Source organism: Aquila chrysaetos, chromosome 9, assembly GCF_900496995.4.
Source record: "Aquila chrysaetos chrysaetos chromosome 9, bAquChr1.4, whole genome shotgun sequence".
Lineage (NCBI taxonomy): Eukaryota > Metazoa > Chordata > Aves > Accipitriformes > Accipitridae > Aquila > Aquila chrysaetos.
This window is the reverse complement of record NC_044012.1, coordinates 31303034-31326189: the sequence shown is the minus strand read 5'-3', so window position 1 is coordinate 31326189 and position 23156 is coordinate 31303034. Positions and strand designations below refer to the sequence as shown.

Here is a 23156-nt window from a genome sequence, read left to right as displayed (position 1 = left end):
GCAGTGCTTCACACGTTCATTATGATTATCGTACTCTTTGATACACATTTCTCCTGTTACCAAGCACATGCTAACTGAGCAACTTCCGTGCTCTATTGCTGCCAACCCTCATTCCAAGTAAAGTTCTGCAGTTAAGAAGCAGCAAGGATCAACATGTTCAACTGCAGAAGCTTAGAAGTAGCACGGAGCTCAGGTAGCCCATTTCTCCAAGACGGCAAGCACCACAGATTCAGGTGGGCCACACCTTATTCCTTGTTCACATCCAAGAAACCTCTGGAAAGAATGCCAAAGGAGCAGTTTACGAGTCTGCTCTGCTAGGCTGTACCTCACCAACAGGCTGCAGGTCAAAACTTGCCATCTCTGCTTTCCTGCTTGCTTCCTCATGTTCCAATAACCTGAACTATTTCTCCAGTATCACTTATCACTTGATTCTTAATATTTACTGTCATTAATATTTTCCTTCAGAAGCAGAAGGCTACAAGATAAATCTGCCCATTATAATTCTGATGTACAAAATCTGATTAGGAACAGTCTCTGGAAAAATATTTCACTCTGCCTACAGACACGCTGCTGTTTTAGCATGCTGATGTTTCAGATCAAATACCTGCTTCTCTTTTGCAATTTCATCTTGAAGTAGATTAGCAGCAATGTCATCTTTAAAGAAAAAAACCAAAAACAAACAAGGTATAAGTATCCAGTAATCTAAATTATGAAACACACAACAGCTTAGTCAGAGACTGAAATAAACAGTCTCCAAAACATCTTATTCTCACTGCTTTCTAATCACTCAGTATAAGCTTTGGTAAGGGTGACTTCTTTGGGGAATTTTTCTGACCACTGCATTACAGAAGCATATTCAATACTGCATGTTACTTATTAAAATACAAAAAATGTACGTATAGGTGACAGCTGAAGTTCACAGATCTGCAAAGGAATGCTCCTCTGTTGAGAGACGAGACTGTAGTGGTACGAAACTGAAGAAGCTCAGCATAAGGTAAGCACGAGTGTCTAAAATGTGGAATTCCCAGTCCTGTGCTTAGCACAGGTAGGTGGTTTTATTACGATGCCTACACATTCCTTACTTTGCAGCTATAGCAAGGAAAAACTACATCAGTCTAAGAGAGGCTCTTGCACAGAAGCCACCCCATGAACAGGATAAAGTTTTATGGCTTATGCACATTTCATTTCAAGTCAAATTGCCCCCCACCCTGGTGTAAATGGGGTTAACTGGCAATGTTGGTAGCTTTCACATTTTGCAGCTGGTCAGAATTTCTTCCTTAATTCAAGTCTTATATGTGTCCTACAACAGGAAAGTCACATTTCTCAGGAGGTTCAATTAGTTAAGCCTCCTTTTAACTATCTGGTTAACAGTTGCAAAAACCTACAAGACTAAAAATGAAGGCAGAGAGACAGTAAAGAGGCTCTCTCTTTTTACCTGAGGAGCTAGTTACAGTTAAAGGCTGTTCGTTGTTTTCCTTGAGTTTTTGCTCCAAGTTCTTCACCTTTTCCTCAAGTTTCAATTTATCAGACTCCAGTGACTTAACCACTGACTGCAAGGTTTTTGCAGAAGCATTTTCTCCACGGAGCACTGTGATCTGTAAGAATTATTTGAGAATGCTTAAGCCTTCCAGAGTGAAGTCAGAGCACCAAGGCAACATCCTTAGTAGTAAGGGCTAAATAGCCACCAAAAATATGCGCTAGAAGTCACCTAAGTAGGCACAGATACCTAAAGATTTAATTCTAAGGCTTAACTATGCTGAATTAATAAAGAAAAAGTATTAGCCAACTCTTCAGTATCAAGCATACAAAGCCATATGCTTCTAGCCATAACTTGATCCAAAATTAGAAGCATCCCACTGTTCCTCATTTACCTCATTTCTGAGTTTTTCCAGTTCCTCATCTTTTTGTGTGATCAAGGCACTAGTAGCACTGATGGATTTTTGTAAAGATGCTCTCTCTTCATCAATTTCTTTTTTTAATGTTGATTCTCTAAAAGAAAACCAAATACATCCAGAAATCATCTAAAGAATAGGTTACTGTAGTCGCCTAAAGAAGTTTAATTAATTTAAAGTATTAGACTACTCTAAGGAGTGGTTCTTAAAAAGCAAATTTCAGTTCTGTACTTGACTAAGATTTTATATATGTGTAAACATTTCAGATGTTACAACTGTGGAAACAAAGCAAAAACTTTACCTAGGTAGTACATTGCAGAATCTGCATATCATCGTATCCATTTGAATTTAAAGAAGCAAGTTAATAGACTGGGGAGATACAGGATAAACAAACATGTTGCACAATGTTCCACAAAACCTAACTTCAGAGTTTTGTTACTTCTTGAAAATTATTAACAAGCAACAAAACATACATGCAAAGCTCATCGTACAAGTTGTCATGCAAAGCATTGATGATGCTGGAAATATCAGCTGGTCCTCACTAATTTCAGTGACATCATTATTTCCTGAAACACGTACTTTGAGAGTTTCTGGGCTTTCAACAACTACTGTTTCAGCAGAAAGTCATGTGTGATTTGTTTTCCTTCATGGAAGAAGGGTTAAAAAGAAATCCTCCAGAGCAGCACAAACCCATCTTCTGTGTATGTATGTCCAGTTTTCCCAACCTTTTCAGCTGATCTAATAAGAGACATGACTTCTGCCTACAAATCCTGTCCTGACAGTGATCTTAAGGCATCATAGCTACGACATCCTCAAACTGATGCTAACAAGTCTTCCTGATAGGTCACACAATACACACAGATGAGTAATTATCCTCTGATGTGAGGACTATTGCTACAAAAGTTCCTTACAAGCTGAAAGGGTTTTTTTGTTTAAAAAAAAATTTTAAAAAATATTGTTACTCCAAAATCTGTGTTTACTTATCTAGAAGAGAAACTTGCTTTTCAGAGCACCAAGCAGTGCCCAGCAGCTAGCTGTCAATTCCCCGAGCTTCTGCAGGTGTAGCCAGTTTCCTATGCAATTCCATACATCTCGGTTTAGATGACGCCAGTCTCACTGCCACAGCAGTGCGCTGCTTGTCTTCTTAATAGCTGAGAGGACTGAAGACAAACTAGGCTACCTGAATGCGTACCCACTACACAAAAAGCACGGCATAACCAATACTTCAAAGATACCAAATGACACAACGATTTCATTGAAGTACCTAGACAAAACTACACTCTCTTAGGACTGTTCAAGGGATCAAGAGCAGAACGTGTCCTTGTGTGACAATGCTCAGTAGGTAGGGAATAGCTATTAAGTTCAAATGGGAAAGTTTTCATATCCACAGTATCTACAGTTAGTGAGAGCCATGATACCCAGACCATGAAATACAATAAATTTCACTGACTCAAGATAAACAGGAAACTCAACAATGAGAGCACAATTAATGCAATTCTTTCATTGTTAAGATTATACTTGGGAATGGAAGCAGCAAGTGGAGAATCTGGGGTTTAGAGAAGCTGATGCAGCTAACAAATGAACAAAAAGGTTGGTTTTGGTTTTGGTATATTTTTACAATGAGAAAATTAATATAAGCAGAAACACAACAAATTGCAGACTGCACGATCTTGCCTTCAAATACAAGTTATACTCCTGTTAATAAAAACCAAAAGGGCAACAGCATTTAATAGATCTCCTCACCAACCCTGATTCAGCAAAGCACTAAAAGCGTGACAGCAATCTCTGTGTTCTTCAGCAAGATTACACACATGCTCTTGCCTAACCCATCTTTTTTAAATGCTTTGCTGAATTGGATCAAAAGCATAGGGTGGTGGTGCGGGAAAGAAATGTGCCACCCATGCATGGGACGCTGCTCACAGAGCCCAGCCGTCCTCTCCAATCCACAGAGCTGCAAATCCAGTATTTACTGGAAAGTACATCTGAAAGTTGCTGCTCACAAGCTCTGCTGTACCTGAGCCTTCACCTGGGCTTCCCTTTGCTATATACACAGCTGTAGAAGGGCAGATGGAAACCCCAGTGACTCATCATCTCATGCTCAAGAGCTTGTTATTTAGCCAGTATTTCCACTTTGTGGTCAGATCTTCATCTCCGAGATCAAGACAAAACATATGCTTTTTGTACAAATATGGTTAACTGGCCATTTATTGGACTTTGTTTCAACCACCACAAGCATTTAGGTGGTTGAAAAAGGCAAAGAGTGTAAGCACGTAAATATATATTTACAAATTCAATATAGGAGTCTAGAATTCTATAACACAAGGGGAGAGAAACAAGATAAGAGGAGAGAAAGCAAGAGGGGGAAAAAGGTCCCTGTACTGTAGCATTGTTTTTTTTCCTTTTACAGGGCAGTCTCTCCAGGAACCATGCTTTACAGCTCCAGTTGGAGGCCCTCTAAAATGCTGAAACTGGAAAACCTACAAATATAGTAGGTATATGTCACTACTACTTATATGTAAGTGTGGATCACAGTTCACTTCCAGCATCAGCTGAGAATCTACCCCACTGATGCTCTCAGCTTCAGTATCGTTTGTGGTATGATTCATATGAGAGATAGTAAACGTAAGAAGCATATGTTGAATGTGAAATAACTACATAGTGATAACTTGCAAGAAAAATCTTGTGGAAACTATTAATTTTATCAGGGGAAAAAAAAAAAAAAAAGAAAATAGATTCCGTGAACTTAGACTTTTCCCCTGCCAATTCAAGTCTAAAATATCTGCTTGCCAGCAGGGATTAAAGAAAAACAACAAAAAAGACTTTGTCATTTCACACACCATTTTAAGATTTCACATTCTTGAGGAGGTTAAACCATGTTTTGAGCAGTGTGTGGAAGTCATGGGGGAGAGAGGTTTTTGTTTTGTTTTAACACTAAAAAAATCACCCAGATTCTTCCCTTACTACAAAAATAAGAAATTCTAAGAATGAAGCAAATACCTTAAACTGTTACTGGGCAAGCTTTAAAAATGCAAGATAACAAGAACCACGTTAGAAACATGGAGTAGAAATGCAAAATACTGTAAGGAAGAACTAAATTTGCACCAAGGTGCTTTTCTGTTTTGGTAAAAAATATAGACTTTTTTTTCATATATATGTGTGTATATATATATATAGCTGAGTATTTTACAAAACAAAAGCAAGACACCAAGGGACAAAGGCAGCCAAAATATGTACAACAACTTTACTTAAAAAAAAAAAAAAAAAAAAAAAAGAATTATTTATTGTAACGTGGATAGACTTTCTTGAGTCTTACCATTAAAGACACACAGATATAGCAAAGGAAGCAAGGGTAGGAAAGGGAAGAGAGAGGAATGAAATGAGTATTGATAAATAGCGCAAGCTTAAAGACAGTAAGACAGTTAGCAACCCACAACGAACCTAATGAGCTGAAGTAACATAGAACCCCCTTAGATTCATAAATATCAAACTCCTGTCACTCCTAGCTGGACTATTTCATAGAGGGAGTTGCTAAAATAGAGGAATAGAATTCCTGTGGGTGAAAGGAAGGTGAGAAAACGGCTTCTAGAGATTTGACCTAATTGAAACAAAAAGATGTCTCTTTTTCAGTATCTCAAGTTCTTAAGACAAAAAGAAGAAATCATTGCTCATCTCATCACCAACTTCAGTGGAATTTGGGAATTTAGAGAGACTCTTATTTAATGGGAATTTAGAGAGACTCTCTTTTATTTAATTAGTTCTTCAATCAGCCTGTTTTGTTAGCAAATAATGTCATATGCTGGTGTATTTTGACCCCTAGTGGCCTGCAGTCTGCTTCAGTGAGGCTGACCGTTTCTGTTACTTGTTTTATCCTTTCTATTGGAGTTTATTCAACACTGTTGAAGAACATCATTAAGCCAGTCACAAACTTGGGCAGCTCAGTGTAACCAACTGAAGGTAAAGTAATCTTAAAATTCACTTTAATGATTTCATAATTATCTAGATTATTTCAGGCAGCTCACACAGCATAAAAACAGAAGGAAAACTCAGAGCCACACACCTTTCTTTTTATAGCTTACTAAAGAATTTGTCTTTTAAAATGTATGCTATGAAATAGAACTGCTGGAAAGTACTGAATGGATCTTGGGTCCCCACTCCCTCCTTCCTTTCCTCAAGTAACTTTCAGGACTTACACTATTTAAAATACATGTTTTAAAACATGTTAAATAACAGGCTATAAACAGCATTCTAAGCTGTCTGCAGCACTAATACCCTCCTTTTCCCTCCCTTCCTCCCCATCAAATATGCTGGAGATGATCCTCAGTTGGTGTAAACATACTAATTATTATGGATGTTGAATGGTCTTTACACCAGCTAAAGATTTCTCTCTTTATCTTCTCCTTCACCTCATCTTTAAAAAGTAACTTACACTTATGCTATTCTATGCAGGTAAAGGCTGAGTGATACAGTTCATAAGGTTGGTTAAAGCTGGACGTTCAGCTGTTCGCTTGCCTCTCTGTACAACAACTGATCAAACTCTTACATTCTCTGAGGAAGCTTTAGCTTGTGTAATACCCTGCGTGCCTGCTGTCTTTTAGAAGACTGTGAGATATAACAGAGTACGACCCACCTCTCAAAAACCAGATTATTAGGGAATAAAAAAGGGATCAGTGTATAATACTGAGTAGCGAAGGATGTGCATGAATACCAAAGTGCCACTCACTGTTCTTTGTTGCAACCATTATAAATTCAGGAAGTTTAACAGGGGTTGGTTTGTTTTTCCTGGAACATGCTTGATGTCATGGAGAGCTGTGTCTTTTTCTAAGGATTTATATAACTATTTTTGAAAAGCCCACATCTTCCTAAAGACATTGTGGCACTTAGCCAATTATTAGCTTTCCATACACATATTGCAGAAAGACAGTAAATTTTGTAACTTGGGACCATTTATTGAACAGCACAGTTTACAAATGGATGCCCCAGTCACCCAGGACAAATCTCCTGGTATTTAAAAACAGTGCTGAATGAACTGCAATAACTACTGCCACAATGAACTCAATATCCCAATATCTCAATTATGAGAACAATCCATTCAGTACTGAGTAACTGCTGCTTTTCTTTTCTTTTCTTTTTTTTTTAAAAAACCCCAATCCTTAGCATCACTGTATTTTTCCATTATTCCTTAAGAACCAGACACTAACTGGTTACTGAAAATCAAGAGAACTACTACAATGCAAGAGGTGTGTAACTTAACATTAGTACAGTTACATTTCCTTCTCACTTTTAATAAAGCAAATGTGGAAGATGCCATCTATAATCCAATGTGTGTAACAACCTCAGCACTTTTAACTATGATACAGTAGAAAAGAACCGCTTTCTTAGCAGTGCTTTTGTATTATGTTTTCTGAAGTCTTCTGTAGGACTGTATAGTTAAACACACATCAGAAAGAACAACTTACCTCTTTTTCATCTCTAATAACTGGTTATTGAGTACTGATCTCTCCTCTTCCAACTAAAACGCAAGTACAAAAAGACTACAGTTAATACACCAAGGATTGTTTCCTTAGTATAATATATCAGAGCATCACTATCATTGTAAAACAAACGTGGGAGAGGCTACAGAGCCTAAAAATCCTCAAAGTAATCGATTTTCTACTAGGACAACACACGCACACAGACACAAATAGTTCAGTGACCAAGTGTATTAGCTAGTCAGGGGCTATTACTGCTTTATATAGTATTTTCACGTCCTGTGCACACAAGAGAGGCGTGAGGCTTATACGATATTTCTGGGCCCCATGCACACCAGAGAACCATAAGCCTTTGTGCGCCTGGCTATTAAGTTTAGCCCAGTATTGGTGAATTACTGGATTTGCTGTTGTTCTGACCTGGATAATTGTACTACTGATCTGTATTTGTTACTGTACTGTTATTTAGAGATAAATTATTGATCCCTAAGGCTGTTGGTCTGGTGTCTATTACTGTATCCTGAACCTGTAACTTGGCAGAGCCACCTTAAACCCTTACAACTAGTAAGGCCTTCAACTGAAAAATATTGTTGCTGCAGTTTGTTGGGTCCAAACTGACAGGCACACATAGGTTTAGGAAAAGCAAAAGAAAAAAAACAACCATAATTTGTACAACAAAAAAACCCTGTAAAGCCCCACTACAGAAACATGGGGGTAACTGAACTTCTGATAAGGTTAAGAAATTAAATATTTTTCAGGCTAATTAATTATTTATCACCATCTCCTCCTTTCTTCTTACTCAATGGCCAAAGTCAGCAATTATGGCCCTGCAGAACTGCTTATAGTAGCAACTACCTGTGCCTTGACTTGAAGGCAATCTCTGTTTAGATTTCACAAGCTTTCAGGGCTCATCCCCAAGGTTAGCAAGACATACATTCATAATGGAAACCTCAGAGACCTGGAACAATAGCAAATAGTCTCTTCTTGACTAAATACTTTTAGCACTTCATAGACATTCAGGTTTGGCACAGACAGGCATAGAAAGCATTAAGCAAGTTGCAATGAGAAGGCAGCTTGCTGGCCAGCCTCCAAGATTAGGTTAAATAGAGCTCATCAAGATAAATTGTCTTCTCCATATTTTCTGACAACTTACCTTCTCCTTTCATGTACTGCAATGCTGGTAAGCCTTCCAGGTTTAAGATTAATTGGTATAATTTTGCTGGGGCTTAATCAAGCAACTTTATTGATATGAAAAATACATACCAGAAGGGTGTAGAGAGACTTATATTAAGAAGTCTTAAAGCAAATCAAAAATATCTCTCTCAAGGAAAGTAACCACTGTAAGACTGCAGAGCAGCCATAGTACTATGGGGGTATGGCCAAATTTTTCCTGCAGGCAAGTCAAACCCAGCAATTTCACCAGCAGCACAAAGTACATCCCCTGTTTCCAAGAATTTTTGTCTGCTTCCTACACAGAAGCAACCTATATGATCTCCTTACATCTGTACAGGCTGATGACAAAAAAAGAGAAGGAAAAAAGAATATGAAAATTCTGAGAAATGTTTCACTTGTAAATCCCAGTGAGCTGCACGCTATTCAGCCGCCTCTCCAGACCATCCTCCCCCCCCCCCCCGACAACTATTTTATATGGCCCCCCTCCTCCCTCAGACTCATGCTGCAATCTCCTGTGCATCACACTTTTCCAGCTGGGTTTTTTGACTACTTTTCCTCTACCACCAGCACTAGCATTTCTCTGTGTCACACCATGTAGCATTAACCTGGCCACGTTCCACAAACAAGTCACTTCATTTCACCCTAGGCTAGCTTAACTTTCTGGTGTTTATGCTCTTGACTGCCATGTGCAATTGGAAAAACCTCATACTGACATTATTCACCCTCTACTCCCCAGAGGCCATGTCCACAGAGCTCCATGATGCTCTCTTCCCCACGCCCCCCCAAACACACCCCACCTTTTTATCAGTTTCTTTTAGGAAAAGGTTGTGGTGCCCGTTTAACTTGGAAAATCCTTCAACGTTTGTGGAATGCTCCAAGACTGTGAGCGTAAACCCTGCATCTCTCCTCCCTTTTAGTTTCCTGGTTGGCTGTGGAGAGATGAGTGATTTTTGTACAGACCAAGATAGAAGTGGATTTAAAGCAGAGAAACGTAAAGGAGAACAAGATGTTAAGGGAATTGGGCAGCTTCTAAACCCTGTTGCAGCTGCACGAGTCATGGATCAAGCCCTGAGCAGCTTTGTGGTACAAGGGGAGACAGGACACCCCTTCTCTCATCAACATTTCTCCAGCAATCCGCTCACTCTCTCATTAGCCTCAGAACAGACTTCTCACATATCTTTAATAAAAGATGGACCAGCTGAGCTAGTAGATGTTTCTACACTTTGTCCAATTAAGTTAAAATGCCCGGGCAGGTCTGAGGCTCCCGAAATACCACAACGAATAATTTGAAGCCAGAAAAGTTCCCCGAGTTCAGTATCTATCTGACTGGGAATCTTTAACTAATTACAACAGCTAATTATTTATGGATCAATCAATATAGAAAAGCACCCCTCAGCATCTTTAGTACAAGACACTTTAACCTTTAGATGTCAGGATAAATCATTCATGAAGGAGTATTCATTAATTTTGCAAAGTGTGTCACATGCAGCCACAGATTCACTAACCCAATTGACTAACACACTTGCTAGAATTTATATAGTTACCATAGCAACTGCTCAAAATACTTAAAACATATGCTTGCTACCTTTCTTACTGCATTTTAACAGGCACATGCACAGAAACTCACACAGACAGAAGTACTGCTGCATTATGTGCTTCCCTCCCTACTGTCCAATTTTTCAGTATCCACTGCATAAAATACAGCTCCATGAGCAATCCTGCTCTGTGTTAAACATCTTCATCGCCACCATGGACACTTGTTCTCTAAAATCTAATCACGCCATTCTTCATAGTAACATTTTTTCCACTCCCCATAGACAGCCTGAACCAAGGAAGCCCAAAGCACGCTGCAGCTTGGTGCCTAGACATGGTGTACATTCACCTGAGTGGCAGCAAAGTGGAAGTGGTGGTGGGGATCCCTGAGACTGTGCTAGCCCAAGATAGGGTGGGCTGTGTGAGAATCCTCAAGGCCAGCTGGTTTTCTTGCCATTTCATTAAGAGAACCCAGCAGAGTCAAAGGCAGAACAAGGGGGCTGTAAGTTTAGGTTGGGTAAGATCTAAAGGGAACATGAAACAAGGCCAACCCCTCGGCGCAACAGCAGGTTTCTATCAGACTGAAAAGGACGGTTAGTACTTTACAGGCTCCTGATGAGACAGGGAATGCTTTTTAGGAGCAACCAGGACATACGACAGTTCTGGGCAGGTGGACCATACATTTCACCAACGAGCGCTGAACGATACTGCTCTGAGAAGAGCTGCATTCGTTAGTTATGTGACACTCGGCAGGAAACCTGCATTTTAAATGACACCATTTTGTCTTTGTTCCTTTTGCCACAACAGAGTTGCGGGGAACACCAAATGCCTCTCCCAGTCTTTTAGGAGGCTGTGCAGTTCACCAGACCTAAAGACACCATAGCCCAAATACTATGTTTAGAGCATGCAACAGACGGCATTCCCACATTTCCAAGATTCAGATTACATCTTCCTCGCAGAAGAGGACCTAATGCAACACAAACGGCTGAAGGCGGCAAAAAGACTGTTTCTCCAAGCTCTAGCAGATCTTCCAGATCTTTGATCTTGGAGCCATCTACTCACAGGCAGAAAAGGCTATGGTGCAAGTGAACTGAGAATACTCCAGTTTGCAAGATGACCAACTAACCCCTGTGCTTCACAGACTACAGCTGTCTATCTTGGCAATAAGAGAAGGATCTCTGCTGACAGATCCGCAGTAGGCAGGATGCAGACAGCAGGACTCCTTCGCAAGGTCATCTGGAAACGACAGAGGCCGCAGACTGAGACTGCAGTGACTGCTGCCAGCCTACGCCTTGTGGGCTGAAGGGTCCCTTTCTTTGGGGACTTCCTGAGTATCAACACTGACTACATACAATAGGCAGAAAGGTTTGACCAATGTTACCGAATCCTTTTCAAGTTACAACTCTTTCTGAAAATAACGGGTTGCCTCAAAGATTCTGAAGTAATTTAAGAAAACATGTGGGAGTGGAGAGCAGAGCTCCCACTAGCTGTTTAGGATGACAGCGTTCTCTTACCACACCACTACTCAGATGCAGCATGAGTCAGTGGTTGAGCCCACACGTCTGGGACTCTTGTTAATCATCTCTAAAGGCTCTTTAGGATGAAGCAGCGCGTGCATTACTCCCGTCAGCAGCCAAAAGGGTTTAGAAACTGGTCAGATCTATAGTCACCCATCCTCAGTATTTCCAAACAGGACCTTTGGGGTAAAGTCAGCCTCTTGACTTTAAAAATATTAGGCTTTGTGGCAGGATGGAAGAGATCTGTTCCACTGTCACTGGGGAACAGGCATACCCTTCTTCTGCACAAGTGCTGTCTCAGAAAGGCAATATATAAATCCACATCATCTACATTCTTGCTTTTGGACAAGATCTTCCAAAGATGTCTTCATGGTGTGGCTGTCACCAGAACTGCTCCACAAGAACTAAAACCACCATACTTAATGGCTGTAAATCTAATTTATCTTTTGGCAAGTACCAGTGTTATAAGCTGTGTAACTAAGCCCATACTTTAAGATTCCAACAACATGTTCAAATGTAATAGTAAGAAATAAAAAATAAAAAATAAAATTTAAGAGAGTCTTTTTCTTCCCTATAAACTACGACCACAAAACACACCTTACATTGATTCTGGTCCTCCAGTACCCACTACCTGGCTGCAGCACTGTTCATGTACGTGCACAGTATGAAGTTCAAGCAAGCATACATGTGCACAGTGCTTTTTAGAGACAGAGTCCAGCCAAGTAGTTTCAAACAATATTATGAAATACATCCTTAATACTCTTCTTCTTAGTGGGAAAGGAGAGCAGGAATAAGGAGGAGTATTAAATAGCTAGATTTCCTTAGTACTGGGTAGATGGAGATTTCCACAGTTGTATAACAAAATTACTACCGACAGAAATAGCAAGTGTCTGTTAATACATTTGGCTAAAGCAAATTTAATTTACGCTTACTCCCAAGCCTCCTAAGTATCCTTCACGGGTTACGTAACCTTCTGTTAGCCTGCAGTTCTAACCTTCCAATGCAGGTGGCTTCCAAATTTATTTTAAAACCTTCTCAGAACAACTCATCTTTCAAGCACAAACATGCAGTGCAACGTCACCCAGGCATCAGCGGAAAGAGCACGCACAGCACTTTCACCATAGATCAGGAAACGTTCCAGCCACTCTACCTTCTGATGACTTGTGACTTCGTCCCTGCTCCTGCCCAGCTCCTCAGCAAGTTTCACGTTCTCCTCTTGCAAAGCTGCAAGCTGCTGGGACTTCTGAGCTGCTGCCAGCTTCAGCGCTTCGCTGTGAGGACAGAGAGTGCATCGTTACCATAGGAACGAGAGAGGCAAGAAAAAACTGTGGGAGAGATTCAGCTTCACAGCTTAGAAAAATACATCTAGGTCACGTGTCTAATGGGATCTATAATAAAGGTGACAATCTGTACCTCAGATGCACAGGGATAGGTTTTACCCTGAAAAGCAGTAGCAGCGCACAACTCCTTTTCCTTTAAACATATCAGATACTCAAAGAAATGGAAGGTAAGTTCAGACTGCTAGTTCTGCATGCTTCCAATGGTTAGCAAATGCTTGGGTTTAGAAAGACAGGGTAGGGATTGACAAGAGTGTTGGGATGGTTTATAGCCTAGACTTTCTCAGAAGTGAACTCTGGAGCCAGAGGCAAAAGATGAGAATTGTTTAAAAAAAAAAGAAAAAAAAAAAAAAGGCAGCTTACAGATCCCCTTACTTAAATACTCTGTACAAGGTCTGACACCCAAACATACAAGAATGTGCAAGATCACAGGAGGCAAAACAGGAAAGTAATCTATTCCATTACTTTTAACAGATACAAAACTGAAAACGAGACTAAACAACAGCTGAAGAAAAAAAATGGATTTGCAGGTTTCATTAGCCTATGTTGCTACTAATGTGTGGTTTCCTTAAAGTAAGTTTATTTTCAACAAATTTTTGAAAAAAATATTTGCATGCCTGCCTGTAACACAAATGACTAACATAATCTTTTATAAGATTTGACAATATCTTTCAGAAAATAAAAAAAGATAAGCTTCATTTCACTAAACAGTGATTTTTATGACTGTGTTTTGTTTTCATAAAAAGGAATCTCAGTACTCCTATGTGCCAGTATTACACAGAGTTAAACCCCGACTGGAATATTAAAAATACTTTTATGACTGTGGGAGACAGAAGAACCCATAAGTCAGAAACTTATTCAAGCACTTCAAAATACAAGGACTCTATGGTCTATTACTGGGCACATTTAAACAAAAGGAAGTCTGATTTACTTTTTGAATTCAGCACGTAATATGACTAAGATTTCCCAACCATTTCTTCTATCTGGTCTCACCTTGACCAATTTCCAGTCCAATCCACCTAGACTAGATTAAACAGGCTAGCTCACATCACTGAACATCGATTCAAATTATCTTGGTATGAAGCTACTTGCTGATGCAGGAACATACCTATTTTTAACCATGATTGTTTGCTGAACTGCAGTACTCACCAGTTCTCCTCTTTTTTCTTTCAGCATTAAAGTGTAGATTTGGGGCATTGTAAAAAAAAGCACACAAAATGCTGGGGTCAGTTTGTGTGAAATGCTCCCCTGTGTTTAGTGCCAAGGAACTTTAAACTGATAGCTGCAAGTGCACTTGACAGTACACAGTACTAAATGAATACATGATATCCAGCCGGTATTTCTGCTTTTCTTCATCCTAGTTTTACACAGAAGGCTCTTTTATGAAGGACACCAATGTCACTGTAACATCCTCCCACCTCCAAAAGGCACCGCTCTAGAGGCAGCAGCATGGCCCTACCTACACTCAACAGCTCCGGCGGGCAAAATTTTCCCTCTGCTCTCCTTTGCAGAGGCAAGGGCACTACCTTCATCAACTGACCTCTCAAAGGTGTTCTCTCTACCCACATCACTGCTGATCAAGAAGTGCCTATTACCAAGCTAATTCCTTACTCTAATTAAAACAAGGCAACACACAAAAGAATTATGACAACAAAGATCAATTAAAAACCAACTAGACAAGCTTCCACTTGTCCACTGTCTCTTACCACTGATGATTAGACACCACATTCAGCAACAGTTTATGACTAAGATTAACCTTAAGAAAAACAAAAATCATTTTAAAAACCCACAGAGTGGTCAGGATCATGAGAACACCTTTCAGTGCTGAAGATTTTCAAGGAAGTATCTTCTATAAATAACTTCTGCTTGACAAATTACAGTATAATATATTTTGTCTTCCCATGATACCAGAGTCTACTAGCCCTTTGCTGTTCCAGCATTAGAGCAACTAGTCTGGAAATAAGTATTCTGCTTTGGCATTTCTTAGGAGCACTGAGGCAGGTAGGAATTGCTCATGGAACAAAATCCTGCCTTTTCTCAAAGCAGGCTGCTGTCTATACAAGCATGCAGTTTTTTAAAAGCAAGCAGCAAAGCCCGTCAGTCATGCAGAAATTTAGTATTAATTCTGTGTGCTGATTTCCTTTGTGCCCTGTCTTCACCTCAGAGCAGTGATTAAGAACTGTCACAAAATGACTTATGGACCTAACAATAATAATAATTAGTCAAAGCTGCTCTTGGCTCTCAGTCCAGATTCCAGCTCTCACTCCATGAGTCAAGAAATTCTTCTTGGAGCACAGGTGGGAATAGAGATTTGTGATTTAATGCATTACATCTCTGAAAGTTGGGGGATGTGCAGGTACTGCAGGGTAGCAATAACTAGGCTGGATTTTTATTCACAGTGGCACACCAAAAGCTTTGATACAATGAGATTGCACAGGACAAATTACTTTATACCAGATCCTTTGCAGTTAATTTGTTTGCATACAGTGTTACACATCATTAGTTCGTACTACCTAAGAGGCAGTTTCTCAAATGATAAGTGATTAACTCTAGTTTTACATACTATATATGGCATTTGTATTGTATCAGTTAGAAAATAAGTGCATAGTGGGGCAACAGGAATAAACTGGATAAAGCCGTCAATGAAAAATAAAAGCAGAACCAGGCTTTCTGTAAATAAAGCCACTTAAAACTACTTACCACTCCAAGTGTACTTGTAATTAAAACCAAACAGAATTTCTTTACAATAAAGCTTTTAAAATAATCTAGTGCCCTCAGGTGGCAGAACTCTGTACTTCCTCCAGCAAACAAATTATTTCAAACAATGCTTGGAGTGAAGGATTTCCTTCAACAACCGTCAGTAATTCAGGAGCAACATTCTGATTTCAAGTTTTATACATGTCAAACTAATATTTAAGTTTGACCTAATACCTGCTTTATAAGTGCAGATACAGGACAGGTATTGAAAGGCAATTTTTCAAAAAAAATGAAAGGTAAATGTAATTACAAAGGAATGGTTTAACAGATTTAATATTGAAATACTTACAATTCTTTTCTAAGTTCTTCCACTTTCTGGTTCTCCAGATTTAGAAGCTCTTTTGATTTATTAAGTTCCTCTTCATTTTTCAGGTTGTTTTGTTTAAGCATGTCCAACTTAAAGAGGAAAAAAACCCTCATTATACTAATGAAACTATACAGCTCTTAAGTGTAGCACTTGGAAAAGATACTCAGCAAAATGGGGGCCTGAGCTGAGCTGTTCCACTTTTTCATCTTTAGTCCTTAGATTAATTCAGTCTGTTTGTACTGAGAAGCATGTCTAACAAAAAATGTTGAGACTTTCTGCATTGAAGTCGAGCAGCACAAAGAATTCAAAGTCCACTGAAGAGCAGCTGACAGTAATCTGATGTATATACCCTGATATAAAAGGTAAAGCTCCAAAGCACCTCCGTTTTAAATGCTATACAACTCAAAGCACCTTTTTTTTTTTTTTTTTAATTCAACGCTTGTTGCAAAAATTAGTTGTTCCCTTGATCTTTATTCCTCTAAGGTAACAAATAAAAAGTTCTGCTTTACCATACCTTAATTTCTGAGGAACAGTAGGCTGACTGTTGTGCTTGCAACCATAAGAAATGAACTCCTTTCAGAGATCTTGTTGCATGGGACAAATTGCTGTATATCAATTTACTGAGCTTGCATCTGCCACGCAAACACAAGCTTGCAAACCTTATTTGTTTGCATTCAGCGACACATTATATTACATAACAGATAATCTTCAGCCATTCTCATGGCATTACAGGACCCTGTGGATTTTTTTTTTTAATCCAGAAAGTGAAGCCCTGCCATTATTAACGTCATCGCTTTTAATTCTCAAGTCATCAGATCTCATTGGAAATCATTACTGTTTCAGCACAAGCCGTGGCATTTAGGTTAGCCCAGCTGTTCACTACCCATTATTACAGGAGCTGCAAAAGATGAAAGCCATCAAAAAGAGGCCACTGGGTGCTCAAGATCTGCAGAAAAGATGCCAGTTCAATGTTAGACTAGATACTCTGGGGCAAAAGTGTGAAAGAGATTAGTGGGGACATCCTTCCCTTCTTCAAATTCTGAAGTATCACAAAGTGGTGGGAGGACACAGACTGAAAACGGGTCCCTAGAGGAACTGCTGTACATGTTTGACTGTGAAGTTCTTTGAGACCATTGTGCTCATGTATAGTGCATAGCTCAGCAGAATTTGTACCTTGTCAGACCACAATTCTGATTAACAGAAAAGTGGAAAAAAGAAGAAATGATAACATTACATGTCAAGATCACAAAGAAGATGTACAGAGCAAGAAGTGCATTATTGGTGAGAAATAGAGCGATAACTTTCGTGGATTAGGAGCGCTGCTACTCTCTCTGCAGCACTTCATGAGAGTGTGAAGTTGCACCCCATGCTTACAGCCAGGGAATTGAAGCACAGAGTGGTCACATCTAAGCAACTTATCCAAAGCTATACAGCAAGACTGATTAGTCCTCAAGTCAAACCCATGTCTCTTGATTCTGTGATGTGCAAAAGCTGCTGTAGCATCCAGAACTCCTATTACATAAGATTTTTTTTTTTTTTTGCTGCACCAAGATTTAAGGGACATGAACTTACATGCTGTACGTATGGTATTTGAAACCACACGCAAAATACAAAAGAACATAGGTCATATGGCTATATAAAGCACCTAGCTTTTGCATCAATATGCACTCATCTAGTAAGTTTTCACAAGCCAGTCAAGACTGAATATTGTGGTGGGAAAATGACAGAATCCACTCTTGCCTAATCTAATTCTCTGTAATTCAACAGTTGTTCCTTACAAACTGGGCAAAACTTTTCATATAAAAGCATTTAAATGTGATTACTTCATTCTGTAGCTTCTCGTTTGTCTGTCTAGAGTTCTCCAAAGAGGCCAAAGTTTCAATCTTTTCTTTGTGAATGGCATCCTTCTCTTTGGTCACCTTCTCCACAGTCTGGAAAACATCTTCTGCCATTTTGGCAGCCTATATATAAAGGAGGGTGGGGAGGGGAAAAAAAAACCCAAAAAAAAAGGTATTACCCAAAGGGACCTCTGAAAGCAAAAGATGAACCACAATACTTTATGCACAGCTCCACGGTTTACCAGCTGCTTTCCAATTAAATAAGGACTTCAACTGAGAATTTCTTTGCATTTTGAAGCTGCATAAAGTATAAAAATAAAGAGACATGAGAAGATTAAATTCCATGCAGAAATAGATCATAACCCCATGCTTGTGTCACCACCGAGGAAGCCCGTTTCTTCAATTCCTGGAATTCTCATTACCACCACTGTGATTGCTCTTAGACTTCTAACCACTTTAGACAGTAGTAGTTCAATAGATATTCACTTCCAACAGACTGCTCTATTTTCAGAAAATGTGGAATTATAAAAAGCTGTTAAAAATTTGAAAAATAATTAAAAATTAAATAGGAGATAAAGCCAATTATCGCATTATTTCAGTGTTGCTCATTATGCCTTCATAAAAGGAAACACTTCACAAGAATATTAAAATACTTAGGAAGGCATAATACATTCCTACAGGATATCTTGATTCCAATGTGTATTCAAAGTGATTTTATGGGCTTCACGCCCCACAAACCGAAATTCAAAATACTTTACAGAATTTGTTGGTGGTGAATACAAAACACTTCTGTGAATAAAAAGAACACCAGAATTGTCAATGTCTTTAACAGACTGGAAGTCCTATAATGTAAATTTAAATGGTTCTCTTACACTACTTTTTATCCAATTACATTTACAGGAGGAGTACATTGTTTTATATTTTTTTGAGTAACTCAAATTCGTAGTTTGTTGTAATTTAACATAAAATTGCACAAAGATCTAATCTAAAACCTTATCTATTACTACTCTAACTTTTAAGCTGCAGAGTACTTCAACAGGAGGTGCTCAATTTCTCCCACCAGATTCAGGAAACAAAACTTCCTTTTATTCACAGTTTACATTGTTTTCTTGCAACATTCAGCGACAACATAGGCTTTTATATTTAGAAATATTTAAAAAAAAAATATTGAAGTATCTTTCAGACTCACAGTTACAACTTGGAAAAAACCCCAAAGTAATATATTGAGAGAGACCATAATTCCAGCCTGTTTATACTGAGATGAAGTGCTGATTGTGCAATGAAGTGCAGAGAGGAAACCATTGGGTTAGTGCTCAGTATTAGTAAAACCATATTCGATTGTTTAACTATGTGTTTCAATACCTCATTTTTTTGCGCTACTGTTTGGGCCTGGAGAGTCTCAATTTCTTTTACTTTCAAAGCCAGATTGTTCATCTCCTCCTGCAGCATCTGATTTTTGCCCTGACAGACCAGCAATTTGCCTGAAAGGTCACTATTAGTTTGTTCTAAAAGTGCTACTTCCTCGTGCAGTTTATAATAATCCTTGGAGAATTTCTCCTTCTGTTTTAGTATTTCTTCCTTCATGATGAGCAGACTCCTCTGTTCAGCAAGCAGGCTGTCATTTTCGTGAAGTAACTTTACTCTCTCCTTCTCTGTCACCTCGTGCTTGTGTTGAAGATCATCTAGCCTCTCGGAGACACAGCTGTGCAAGTCCTGGAGCTCTGCTTTTGATTTAGACAAGGAAGCAAAGTCACTCTTCAGTCGTTCGATACTGGAAGCAAGCTGCTCCGTCTCTGCAAAGAGGGTTTCTTTTTCTTTAATTATTTCCACCAGTTTAGTTTCAGATTTTTCTTTCTCCTGAAATAGAAGTTCTTTCTCAGTCAGAAATGCTTTATTTTTGTCTCTCAGCTCCTCTATCTCCTTCTCTAAGAAGCTGATGTTGCTTTGAAGTTCCATACGTTCCAACAAAAATGATTCCTTGTCCAGTTTTCTAGCTTCCTTTTCTATGGTTAAGTTTTCTTTCGTAATCGCAACCTCGCCATTTAATTTCTGACACTTATCTTGCAATTCAGTCCTCTCTCTGGTCAGCATTTCCCTATCAGAGGAACAGGTCTCGAATGAAGATGACAGGACCTGCTTGGCATGTGACACGGCAGCTAGTTCATTTTCTAACGTTCTTTTGGCATCCTGGGCCTCTTTCAGAAGATCTGAAAGGTCACATTTACAGGCTATTAGCTCTTGATTTTCTAGAGTCTTCTTACTTAGGTCTTCCTTGAGGGTTTCAATAGAATTTTGGAGCATGGTATTCTCTTGGGCCAGAGCTCTCTTGGCTGAGACGTCCAGTTCATGTTCTCTCTTCATATCAGAAATTGCATTTGCAGAAGACTTGTTTTCATCGAGAAGTTCTAAGTATTTGTTCTGCAATTCATTCTTCTCTTGGAGAAGAGTTTCATTGTGCTTTTCAAATTGCAACAACTTATGAAAAACAGATTCCTTTTCCAAGTTCAGTTCGTTTATTTTCTCAGTAAAGACTCTCTCAGCAAGCACGGCATCTGCTGTGGCCTTAGCAAGCTTTTCAGCAATTGCCTTATTTTCATTTAAAAGTTCCTCCCTTTCAGCCAAAAGCCTTCGCTCTGATGAAGAAAGAGCCTCTTTCTCTTGAAGTAACTGAACACATTCAGAATTGGATATCTCTCTTGAGGCTTTGATTTCCTCAAGAAGACAAGAGAGACTAGCAAGAGAATCCTTCAACTCCCTATTGTCTTTCATCGCTTTTTTAAGTTCTTTATGTTCAGTCTCAAGTTCTGTTTGCATCTTTTCCCTCCTCACTTTTAATGCTTGGTTTTCACTAACTGTATTGTCTAAACTCACATGCAGCTCTTCTATGCTTTTAAGGAGCAACTCCTTCTCAGACTGCAGACTTTGACTTGTCTGCAACAGACAGTCCATTTCATTTTTTAAGGCTATATGTGTATTTTTAAGATCTGAGTGTTTTCCTAGGGCTGAATCTCTCTCTGCAGTCAGAGTTGAAAGTTCTTGCAGTAGCTCTCTTCGATCTCTGGCCAGGGCCTCACAAGAACTTTCCAGCTTCTGAATAACATCATCTTTGTCTTTAACAACTGCATCCTTCTCTTCCAAAAGCTTCTTCTGATAATTGTCCAGTTCTTCCCATTCTTTGATATGTTTCTGACATACCACATCCACAGCATCTTTGTTGGCCTGAAGTTCTTTCAACTGTTGGAGCAAGGTTGACTCTGAAGACCGGAGAGCATCATTTTCTTGAGTTACCTTCAGGAGGTCTGCCTGTGCTGCCTCTACTTCAGAGAGTAATTTGCTTTTCTCAGAAATTAGGGCTACCTTTTCTGTGCTTTCCTGTTGGCTTTTGGCCTCAGCTTCTTCCTTCTGCTTCAGGATTTTTTTATTTTCTGAATTAAGTTCTTCATTTATTGTCCAAAGTTCTTCTTGGTCTTGTTGCATTAATGAAATCTTTGATTCCAATTCTAGAAGTTTTGATAACAAGGAACCTCTCTCTAATTTTAAAGTATTCCCCTCCTGTGCCAAAGTCTCTTTTTCTGATATCAACTCCCTCATCTTGTCTGACATTAGTTCAATTTCTTTTCTGGCTGATGCTAACACAGAGCTTAAGGACTAAAGAAACAAAGTCAGGGAGAAGGGAAAACAAAAATGGAGTCAAGCTGACAAATGAGAAACATGGTTTAAGGGCAAATAGAGCTATTGTAACTTAAGTTTTAAAAAAGCGTATACACTGACACACAGTCCCTGTGCGAACTCAACTGTTGACAGCAACCCCTGATATTTCATTACAAAACACCCACCATCCACAAGAAAACTTTACAGTGGTTAATAAAAATAATAAAATAATAATAATTAAAAAAATAATGGTTTGAAGGTTCCTCCATACAAGACTCATCTTGTTTTTAAAACTACTCTCAACAAATTTTCTCAATGTAAATTACTCAGAAAGTAAAGCCACAAAATTATTTCATGAGAATCTAACTGAATTAAAATGCAAGGAGTTATATTAGATTAAATTCACCTTCCAGAGAGAATTCTCCTCATGATTCTGTCCAAAACATATTGTCATAACCCGTTTAATTCAAAACACCACATCAGTGGTGTATTTAAAATTAACCTGTGTGCCAATTTATACACTAAATATTTTGCTAAAGCATAAAACAAAGAATATAGCAAATAACTAACAAGGGATGAAAGCAAGCAGTAATGTCAAAGAAACAGTAGAAAAAAAAATTACTAAAGTCAAGCTACACACTAAATAGTTGCACATAATATGGGATCATACCAGTGAACAAAATTTCAGGTGTGTAACACTTTAAAATGAGATAGTTCACAACATATTTTAAAATAATTAATGCATTTACAAAACAGAGAAGAACACTTGGCTCCAACTGATTGTGCTGAGCCAGATATCTATGAATGTAAAATGTTAACATTAAAGAACCGTATTTCATGGATTCTTGTGTAATCTAGAGAAGACAACCAGTTAGTCGTGTATGCTTCTTCTCCCTTACCAAAATTAATCTACCCTGGAAAAGTTCAAAAAAGAAACACTGCAAAAATCTTACTATGAAATGGTGAAGCCAGGCAAAAAAAAGTGATTCACCAAAACAGAAAGACTTAAACTTTAAATTACTTGCAGAGTAACAAATATACATACTTTGGCCTGTTCTGCTTGATTTTTCAGCTCCTCAGCCTGTTTTTCTAACTCATCATTTTTCTTTTGTGCAATTTGCAGTGCCTCTTCTGCATCCAGCAAGTTCTGCTTAAACCCTTTGATATCTGCATCATGTTTAGTGATCATCTCAGAAGTTTCTTTTTCATACTTTGCCTGAAGATCCTTATACTGATTCTGGCTAGTCTCGATTTGCTTTTTCTGATAGAAGATAAAACAATTGGAACACAGTTAAAGAAGCAGTGATACAGTATTCTGCACATAGTTAGCTAGTGCTTTTTAAAGTTGTTCTTACCATGTCTGTTAGTTGATCCTGCATATTTTTCAGTTCTGCTTGATGAATCTTGAGAGTTTCTTGCTGACTCTGCTCAGCTTTCTGTGTTGTCTGCTCCACATTTTTCTGAAGCTGAACAGCCTTTTCATTTGCTTTTGTAAGCTCAAGTTGTATTTGGTCCAACTGCCTAAAAGACCAAATAAAAGAACATTACTTTTTGCTGACAGCATGACAAGCACATAGATGAAAGACTCTAAATTATGCTGAAGTTCTATATTCTGTCCAAGCATTTAGAAAGAGATTTAATTATTTAACATATAGAGAATAGTCTGCTAAATTAAATATACACAAG

At 38.7% G+C, this 23156-nt stretch overlaps 2 protein-coding genes across 15 annotated transcripts in view; one reads left to right on the top strand and one right to left on the bottom strand.

Annotated features, from left to right (window-relative positions):
• Window positions 1–11262, top strand: part of B3GNT4 (UDP-GlcNAc:betaGal beta-1,3-N-acetylglucosaminyltransferase 4) — a 38375-nt gene extending 27113 nt beyond the window's left edge. Inside the window, exons 3-4 of the mRNA XM_041126213.1 lie at window positions 4300–4384; window positions 10871–11262. The gene's annotated coding sequence lies outside the window, so the exon portion shown is untranslated. The remainder of the gene's footprint in view (window positions 1–4299; window positions 4385–10870) is intronic.
• The window catches only part of CLIP1 (CAP-Gly domain containing linker protein 1), a 73348-nt gene that overhangs the window by 2257 nt on the left and 47935 nt on the right, over window positions 1–23156 (bottom strand). For 9 of the 14 annotated variants that reach the window (XM_030023825.2, XM_030023828.2, XM_030023838.2 and 6 more), the window contains 10 exons: window positions 22826–22991; window positions 22516–22731; window positions 17805–17942; window positions 15964–16070; window positions 12731–12851; window positions 7349–7401; window positions 4890–4910; window positions 1872–1989; window positions 1436–1595; window positions 605–654 (listed from right to left, as the gene is read on the bottom strand). In XM_030023825.2, the coding sequence (XP_029879685.1) occupies window positions 605–654; window positions 1436–1595; window positions 1872–1989; window positions 4890–4910; window positions 7349–7401; window positions 12731–12851; window positions 15964–16070; window positions 17805–17942; window positions 22516–22731; window positions 22826–22991 (1150 nt within the window). Of the gene's footprint in view, window positions 1–604; window positions 655–1435; window positions 1596–1871; window positions 1990–4889; window positions 4911–7348; window positions 7402–12730; window positions 12852–15963; window positions 16071–17804; window positions 17943–19199; window positions 21468–22515; window positions 22732–22825; window positions 22992–23156 lie in introns of all 14 variants that reach the window. The other 5 variants (XM_030023829.2, XM_030023831.2, XM_030023834.2 and 2 more) reach the window with 2 other exon arrangements.